Below are 9,594 nucleotides of genomic sequence, written 5' to 3'. Positions count from 1 at the left end.
TATTTGTTTGTCTATTTATCTATTTTCTACAAAAGCACATGTTACTTCCTCTAGATTATACCTGCACAGGACAGGTGATATGATCTGACATTCGGGGAGATGTGTCAAGGTAGTGCAATTGTTTTCTATCAATGTGTACTTTTTCATATGAAGCTTCTTATTTGTACTTCTCACATTTGATGCTGATATCTGGAGGTAAATGGTTCACAAGTCTGGTGTATTTAGTTGATGGAGCCCTGCACGATTTACTGCAAATTTCAATAGGTCTTATTATACTATTGCTCCAAGCAGATCCACCTATCTTCTCCAAAAGCCACTCCCAAAAGTGCTAACAAACACAAGTGGAAAAAAACTGATGCAAACTCTGATACATGGCCGCAAAATTAGAATTTATACAGTTTAATCTCTAAAGTATAAATATTATTGACCAGCGCTTCTCAAAGCAGGATCACAGAAGAGACAGGTTGCTGATAAGGATGGTTTGACTTTTGCTTTACATTGCTTTCTCGTTCGGAACCTACTGCTTATGGACTTTCATTAGTTTTGTGCTTTGCTGTCTGGCACATTACATTATATTGTGAGACAGGGCTGGACGTTGTGGTGGGGAAAGAGGGATTAGGGATGTACCTCTTGGTCCCTTTGGACCAGAGGGAATGGGCTTGAAATACAGGTTCTTACCTCGAAACGTTGCCCCCCTAGCATACCCTCCTTCCCATGTTGTGTTTTTTTCCCCCTTTCTGTGTTCTGTTGTTTACTCCCTCTCCCTGTGTTTTTTCCCCACACCCCTCACCCCAGAGGCATCAGAGGCATTGTTTTCATTGTGGTACATTACTCCAAGTCATTGTTTTCTTGTGTTCATATTAAATTCATTTATAGTTTGGACATTATCCTCTAGTTGATTATCATTTTTACTCTAGACAGTGAGTGCTGGAACATTTGTTTGTGTTTGTTCATGATTTTAGGGGAATTAGGGTCCCCTAGGTTCCTGTTGCACCTGCATCATACTCATTATTCCTTTCTTTTGAGTGCTGTCTATCACTGTTTGTTTGCTATAAATATTATTGTTCTTTATTCGGCTTTTAAGGGAAAAACAATTAGGAAGCATATTGTCTTTCATGTTTTAGTGAACAATACATACCCCTTCCAATTATCTAACAACTTACCCCAATTTCCATATGAAGTACAAAATAGATGAAAGTAAAGAGAAATATAGTAAACGTTATGGCCAAAACATGGAAGTAAAAAAAAGTACTGCATGGAGAGAGTGAAATAATGCAAATGTAAATTTTTTCAAAATATATAGACTATAAAAAATATATACATCAGTATAAGAGCGTATAGAAAGAGAAAATATATATATATCTGTTAAGTTTGCATTCAAACACTGTTTTGTCTTAAATGGTTCTATTTCTATCTATCAAACAATGCTGTGTTTTATCAATACGTGGAATTCAATAACCACATTAAAAAAAATGATGTAATACTGTATGTAAAATATTTACCACTGTGCCCCCAGCAAAGGGTTTAACCCAAACAACAATTAGAAGTACATTTATATTACCTCTGTGAGAATATATCTCTATATGGGCTGCCATGCTGGAGTGCTATTCCATAGCCTTTGCTGCTAATACTGTTCCCAATGACAGTCACTGAGCATTCATCATCTGTGAGAGCTGCATATTCCACCACGGTCAGATCCCATAAGAATGCATAGTGTCCTTTTTTTGCCTGAAAGTAAACACGGAAGAAGAAAACATCATAAGATCTTACATTGGACTCTTACCAAAAAGAAGACCTTGCTTCTAATAACAATGCTGCCTGAGCCGGAGAGAACAATTGCAGCAGAATAGAAGGAACTAATTTATGAGTAAATGTTCATAAAATAAATGTTTTGCTGCCTTGATGATGATGAAGCATTGTTTCCATCCAAGATTGACTAGTGTTCATACACCTACACGTCTTGTGAAATGTCATATTAATTGGCACATAACCAAGTGTCTTTGTGCAGCAAACATGATGAATTTAAGTCATTTTCTTTAAAAAATAAAATAAAAAAAAACCTGTGGATTGGAAGCCAACATTCTGTTTATTTAAAGTAATCATCATGGCTTTATCTAAATAATATCTGTTTTCACTTCTGTGATAAAAAATACTTATTATGGAGCAACTGATGGAGGTAGGTTAAGGATTGGTAGACTTAGAGAATCCACCTGCTCGTCTGATATTGTAGTTAGATGCACTAGGGTCATTGTAACAATAGCTGGGTTAAAGATTGAATTGAAAATAATGTGCATTTCCAGATCCCCACTTTCTTACTGAAATAAATGGGCTTACTAATATACGCGTAGTAGAATTATCAAAACTTCATAATTAAGTCCCGGTGACTTGTGTGAACATTCATCTTTTTCAAGGTGGATATGGTTATTATTTTATTCTCTACATGTATAGCTTTGTCTAATACTGTCATGTCGTGAAACCAGGGGTTCAGGTATGTTGGTTAAAAGATTCAGTGGATGTAATTTAAAGTGGGAGGAAGTAGCTACTTTATCAACCAAATAACTCTAAACTAGTTATAACAATGTACAAACACATCACTCAATATTATGTGACATCACCATAATTTATTGTTATATAGTCTAGTTCTTGAGTGGCATAGAGATAAAATGGGAACACTGGTCAAAATAAAGCTAAATTGATATAATACAGTAGCGAATGAACATTATTAATCTAATATCTGAAATCTTCTGAATCTGCCATTTTCAGAAAGTAGTTTCACAATCAGCCATTATTATTTTTTGCATTCTATTGCAGAAATCTGGATGTGTCCGTATTGCTGCAATAAAATGCAAAAAAAAAGAATAATATCTTGTTAGACTACTTTCTGAAAATGGCAGCTACTGAAGATTTAAGGTGTTATACTGATTTAAATGGTGGAGCTGTTAATGGCGGCACCAACTGATAATAAAGAAGAAATACTGTTATATAAAAATAATTGTAGTAAGATCTAATATGCATTGAATTTTATTAATCCATACATGATCTGTGGTATGTTCCCCACTACCTGTTGAATTTCTTGTACAACTTATAAAACCCAAATATTCTCTGGAAAACCATCTAGATACATAAACCCAAAATCTGGTATGACACAGTTCTGATTTCAGCTTAGCTCAATCATACAGTATGTTGGGATTGCATTATGGAGCCTCAATGAAATGAAATCCTCCTTCCCAGGTTTGAAGCTCACCCCTCCGACTTTTAAATAGTTAAAGCTCACTCCATTTCACCTTCCACACTCATGGGAACTTGCATGCAGTTTGATTGCGACAAATCTAATACAGAGTGCTTTTCCTGGTATTATACAGGTTAATAAGAACTTCAATCAGACTTAGAACTATGCAACTAATTTTGACAGATTTATTATAAATCATTCTTCCAGGTAATGTACAGGTTATTAAGAATTTGTATTAGTGTTAGGACTCTGGAGACGTGGTCTGCCTTGGAGGGGCTCAAGGGCTTACGACACTTTGGCCAAAGAGTTAAACTAAAAGACCATTTTTATTCAAAAGATATCTATATATATATATATATATATAGGCACTCTGTACCGTGTATTTGTGTGAATAGATGTAGCACTGGGCTCTGCCTGTGTTTCATGTTCTGTCTCTGGTTTTAAATATATATTGCCATGCTCAGTAGCACTCCTATATATATGTTGTGGTTATTTTGGGGGTTCAATATGAGCTTATAGGGGTTCTGTATGTGGAGCCTCAATGAATCAATACTAAAGTTGCATTTTAGAGACAAAAATAAATATGTGTTTAGTCATTCTTTTGCTGTACGGATCAAGGTGATGTGAGTACACATTTAATATAGTCTGAGCTTCTTAATCTTTCATAGTTTTTATGTTATCACTTGTTTTCGCATTTTTGGCTTTCATTAAAAAATTGCTTACAGTTTGAAATCATTCAACAGAAAAGTCCTTTCTATGGCGCCAATGTCAGATTTTTAGAAGAAAAAAGCAGCACTTAGCTAAAGAAATGGATCTAGTGGCTGCATCTCATTGACTTTAATATTAATGTCAACCACTTTTAATATTATTTTTTAATGCCTGATATGTACAAATATACAAAGGTTGAACAGTTTCTCAGAATCAGCAGTATATGTATTAGTATATGTATGTTAGTTGGATAAAGTATTGTGTAGTGTATACATATATAAATAATCATACAGCTGAACCCCGTTATAACGTGGTCCTCGGGGTCCACAGAATGAGACCGCAATATAACCGGGATCACTTTATAAAATTTCGCCGCGAGGACTTGCCAGCATCTGCAGCTATCTCCTCTCTGCAGCTGTCAGCTCTCTCTCTCTTCACTCCTCTCCCTGCTTCATTCATAGGGCTGTGTCCACGTGCGCGGCACTTACGTAGACTTGGAGTGCAGAGTAGGGTTTTTGTGTGTGTGTGTGTTTAAAAAAAATAATTCCACATGCTGTAGTGTGTTGTGTCATGTGACACTCCTCTGCTTCGTAAATGCTGTGCATCTGGACACAGCCCTATAAAGCAGGGAGAGGAGAGAGATCTAGATGCCGGTAAGTTTCGCACGGCGAAATGTAGATCAGGAGCCACACGCAGACCGCGTTATATGCGGTTCTGCGTTGTAGCGGATCGCGCTATAATGGATTGAGCTGTACATACAGGCAATGTAATGTTTTTCAGACATGTTGACTTCCTTTTTACTCTGGGGAAAACAAACACGAAAAATATTTTGTTTCAGAATATATTTAAACGTCTTTAAAAGTTACAATGATAACTACAATATTTGGCATTTTTAATAAATGTATATACTGTGTTGCATACACAGATATACATATAAATATACATTTATATATGATACTGTTCTTTTTCAAACTGTCTCCTTTTAATAGTGGTCATGTGGCTGCAGCGCCCATTTTGGAGGAAACCAAAGAGGAGGAATCCTCCTCTATTTCCTCACTGGTTAGATCACGTCTTGTGCTTCATGGGAATACAGGACACGATTGAACGTAGAAAAAACAAGCCCTTTGAACATGATGTAGTCACAACGTCATAGGGCACTTGGAGTGCCAGTCCCCATGACATAGTGAGTACATATTGGGGCATTCAAGGGGTTAAAGCAATGTTTTCATGTCCGCAGCAGAAAGATGCAGTTCTTCTCATGATTACGCGTTACAAGTTAGTAACTATGGAATCTATGCATAAAGCATCACTAAAGGTAATTTTTGTGTAAAACTGATGCACAGACGAGTAACAAATTCATGCGTCTTGGTGCACCAATGTATAAATTCAGCTCCTTGTAAAAATGAACTCGGAGCTTCTCTGAGCATATCCTTTAATTTTTTATTAAAGATCCAAAATTAAGTATCCATAAGAATACAAATTAACTGTAGCAGTAATATCAAGCATTCTGAAATATATTTCAGGTACTGTGGTCTACTGTGACATGTCATGGATGACTGTTCATGTGGAAAGCTTGTGTAATAAACTTGGCTAAGTAACTAACCAACCAACCAACATGAAGCAGGAGGTCCTCCGGAACAAATCTGAATGTCTGTAACCAAGGACCCCTCAAGTTCAGGCACAGTTCAGTGATTTCCGGGCACCAAGGGAAATCAAAATGTCTACCAGTCATTGCTGGTGAACTAGCCAGTGAGGGGAAAATCACAGTGATGCATTCTCTCTGCTGGCAGCTAGTGCCATACGTAACACTGGGATTTCCCTGGTGAATATCTCTTAAACTGAGGTATGAGAAGGTGATGAATAAACATCGATGGAACTCCCTTGTTCAAGAAAAAAAAATGTTAATTGGAGGACGAGTTAGTGCTATAATGCTTTTGCTGCCAGACCTGTAATTCATTTTATTTTGGGAATATTGTTGGGGGGGGGGGGGGGGGGGGTTTACGGACTTTGAGCTGGGGTTCCTCTGGAGCTGAACTGCCCTATTTTTTTTAGCTCAAGAACCCCCCACCAGTTCCTGAGATACTTACACATCTAGTTGCCAGTTTTTTATCTCCGATTTAGGAAATCAAAATGGCCACCACATTGGCCTTGGTCCTGGGGTCCAATAGGAAGCAACAACATAATTGGGGGGCATGAAGTTGTGGCTTCCTAGTTGATGACCACGGTGGCTATTTTTTAATATCCAACTTACAGAAAGTATCTTGGAAACTTAAAATAATCAATTTTAGCTACTGAGGTCCCCTGTGCAAATTTATTTACATGTTTATTTGTTTGTTTGTTTCGTTCGTGATTTTATTTACATGTTTATTTGTTTGTTTCGTTCGCCACCCCTTACACCTCCGATTATTTTAATTAATCATCAATAAAAGTGTGTTTTAAATCCATCAGGTGCCTTTGTGCCACATCAAGGGGATTCTTCTCTATGTAATTTTACATTTTAAAAAATATACATTTATTAAAATGCAAAATACAGGAATCCATTCAATATCTATTCCTCAAATTGTACTCTAAGGCCAGGTCCCCAGTGGCCACTACGGCGCATGCGTGCATGCCACACACCACAGCACAGCCCTCTATGAGAAAGGACCCAGTGGCCATGTGTGTGTGGGCACGCAAAGCGCTGTGACGTGTACACTGGCAAGGAAGACAGGAATTTTGTCTTCCCGTGCCACAACGCGGTCAATTGCTAGGCGGGAGCAAATGCAAGGGCAGATATGCCCCACCATGGCTGTGCCCCCCGTCATTGCCACACCCCCTCGCACATCCCATCGCTCCCCTACAGACCGCAGATCGTGGCTGTAATCTGCGCACATGCCGCCAGGCACGCGTTCGGCAGGGAGCACTGGGGCTGTAGCCTTTAGAGAGTTACTTAAAAGAGCAATCCTCCCAAAAAGGTGTTCAGTTTTTTTTTCTTGAACCCTGGCCCAAGAGCTGATCGATGGTCTGCCAACAGCCACGGACTCCTCAGATTGGGAGCGGTGAGGAAGGTGTCTACCAGACAAAATGGTAGACCCAAAAATGGCCACGCAATCAGGGCTCTACAGCAGATGACATTGCTGATTTTTGATAGGTGACCCCGCAGCCATATTTGCAGTTTTTTTTGTGTGTGTCCAAATAGGAGGGTCCCCAGATGTCAGAAGACCACGTAGAACCCCCCCCTGTTCAGATAAACTGAAGCAAAGTCCCCAGATGGGATTGCTGCTTTAAAATATATTACTTAAATGTAGGTGTCTGCTAATGATTGATTGACACCAACAGAGTAGATGTTGGGGCAGTGATTTAGTATTCAGATTTATCCCAGTTTAGTGCAGAAACTTGTTTTTGCCAGCAAAATAAATGATGAATCCTGAAGAGTTTTCATCCAGGAAATTATAGATATTCCACAGCACATTGAGGGAATGATTAAAGTTCTGTGTAATATGAAAACCTAAGAATCTCTCAATAAAAAGACATGCTTTTGATGGAAATGCAGCCTTGGAATTTTGAAAATCACCATCGGCTTATACACATTAATGGGCAGCAATTCTATGTTTATTGATTAAGATGGATGTAAAATGTCATTCATTGTCTTGATTTCAAAAGATATCACCCACCAACTTTTTGAAACGACCTGCCCTTACATTACAAGAATCATTACGACTGACAATCTTTGGCTTTTAAGTTGAATAATTCTCTCTGCACTTCTAAAATTCCAACCTTGAAATGTTCTGCCAGAAAGCTCATTCTCATGTCATGATGTTCTATTAGCATCTATGTTTAGAAAACCACATCCTTTTATCTGTAGACATATCTAGACAAGATAATTGTAATAATTCCATCAGAACAAAATGAAGCTTTGAGAAGATTACATTTGAAATAAAAGATGCTTATTTATGTAAATACCAGTGTCACCTGTGCCCACTCTCTACTACTTTGCTAGTACAATATCATGAATTACTTATAATTACATAGTCCATGAATTCCTCCAAACATATGCAAAACAATCATTTCAATAACGTTTTGTCCTTCATCTTCTTTTTCTATTTCACTCAAAGGTTTATACCGCAAGAATCCTAATTTCACAAAAATAAGTCAAAAGGCCTTATATTGAGACATCTTCATGTCAATATATATTTACCTCTAGTTCTTATCTCTACTCTTTCTCAAGTTTTATAGGTATCCAGCCATGCAGCAACAGGACATCAAAGGGGCTTACGGAACATGGTACTGTATAACTAACAACAGTTCAAGAAGAAGGGTCTTGGTGAGACAATGTTGGTTGTCTTAGACAATAAGATACACATTTTAGAGAGAGCCTGAAATATAGTCCCGTAGATTACATATATTAGGGCCTATGTATAAAGCATCGATAAAGGCACTTTTTATGTAAAAGTGAAGGTTAAAGGAAAGGAGATTGTACCAGCAACAAATGAAAGGTTTTTTTTTATAGTAAGGACTGTTAAAATGTGGAATTCATTACTCAGGGAGACTGTTATGGCAGATGTAATGGATATCTTCAGAAAAGTTTGGACATCGTTTTAGAAATTAAAGGTATACTGTACAGAGATATACCAAATAAGTAAACATGGGAAGGATATTGTGCCAGGGAGAAATCTGATTGCCAATATTTGGAGTCAGAAATGAATTTATTTTCCCCTTATGAGATATCATTAGATGATACAGTATTTCCCTGGTGATTTTTGTTTGCCTAAGTATCTGTTGTTTCAATTGAGCACAGGTTGAACTTGATGGATGTATGTCATTTTTCAATGTAATCTACTATGTAGCTATGTAACTACACTATATAATTATGTAATGGTATAACTATGTAACTAAAATTAATTCATCTTGGTGCATTAATGTATAAAAGCGATTTTGATGTTTACCCCCAAACAAAATTATGGCAGGGGTGAAGTTGGAGGTTTGGATGTTGTCTGTAGTGCACATAAGCAAATTATAGTGGCGAGAAAAGTTTGGGAACCCCACTGATAATTACAGAAATTCCATAGTTTTTCCATGATCACCTTCTTGAATCGAAACCAGTCTTTTCGTAAATAGCCATAGGGTTTATATTAACCAATCCCCTGTTATTTGAAACAAAATGATGTATAAATTATACAAACAATGAGTAATTAAGAGTCAGGGTATGTGCAAAAGTAAGTGAGACCCTGTTTTTATCAGCTAAATTAAAGGGAATAATTACAATCAGGTGTTTAAATAATTAGGTAGATCTACAGTGGTGAGTTTGGGAGGCCCCACCCTATATAAAGATGAAAAACTTTGTGTGTTTGGTTTTCACCATACAGGTGTGTGAAAGCATACCATGCCACGATCAAAATAAATCTCTGAGGGCCTCAGAAAAGCAGTTATTGATGCTCATCCATCTAGAAAGGGTACAAAACATTTCTAAGGATTTGGTGATCCACCAATCCACTGTCAGACACACTGGAGAAAGTTCAAGACCACAGTCACTTGACCAAGTGGTCGTCCTACCAAAATCTCTCCAAGAACAAACCGTCAACTAATCCAGGAAGTCAGAAAGAACTCCAGAGAAACATCCAAGGATCTGAAGACCACTCTCACATTGGCTAATGTGAGTGTTCATGACTCAACTATCA

At 37.5% G+C, this 9,594-nt stretch overlaps 1 protein-coding gene across 2 annotated transcripts in view; it reads right to left on the bottom strand.

Moving 5' to 3' along the window:
* GRID1 (glutamate ionotropic receptor delta type subunit 1) overlaps window positions 1–9,594 on the bottom strand; it is a 661,414-nt gene that overhangs the window by 19,278 nt on the left and 632,542 nt on the right. For both annotated transcript variants that reach the window (XM_075610565.1, XM_075610566.1), the window contains exon 14: window positions 1,562–1,728. In XM_075610565.1, coding sequence (XP_075466680.1) covers window positions 1,562–1,728 — 167 coding nt within the window. The remainder of the gene's footprint in view (window positions 1–1,561; window positions 1,729–9,594) is intronic.

This window comes from Ascaphus truei, chromosome 8, assembly GCF_040206685.1.
Source record: "Ascaphus truei isolate aAscTru1 chromosome 8, aAscTru1.hap1, whole genome shotgun sequence".
Lineage (NCBI taxonomy): Eukaryota > Metazoa > Chordata > Amphibia > Anura > Ascaphidae > Ascaphus > Ascaphus truei.
This window is presented reverse-complemented; position numbering and strand designations above follow the sequence as displayed.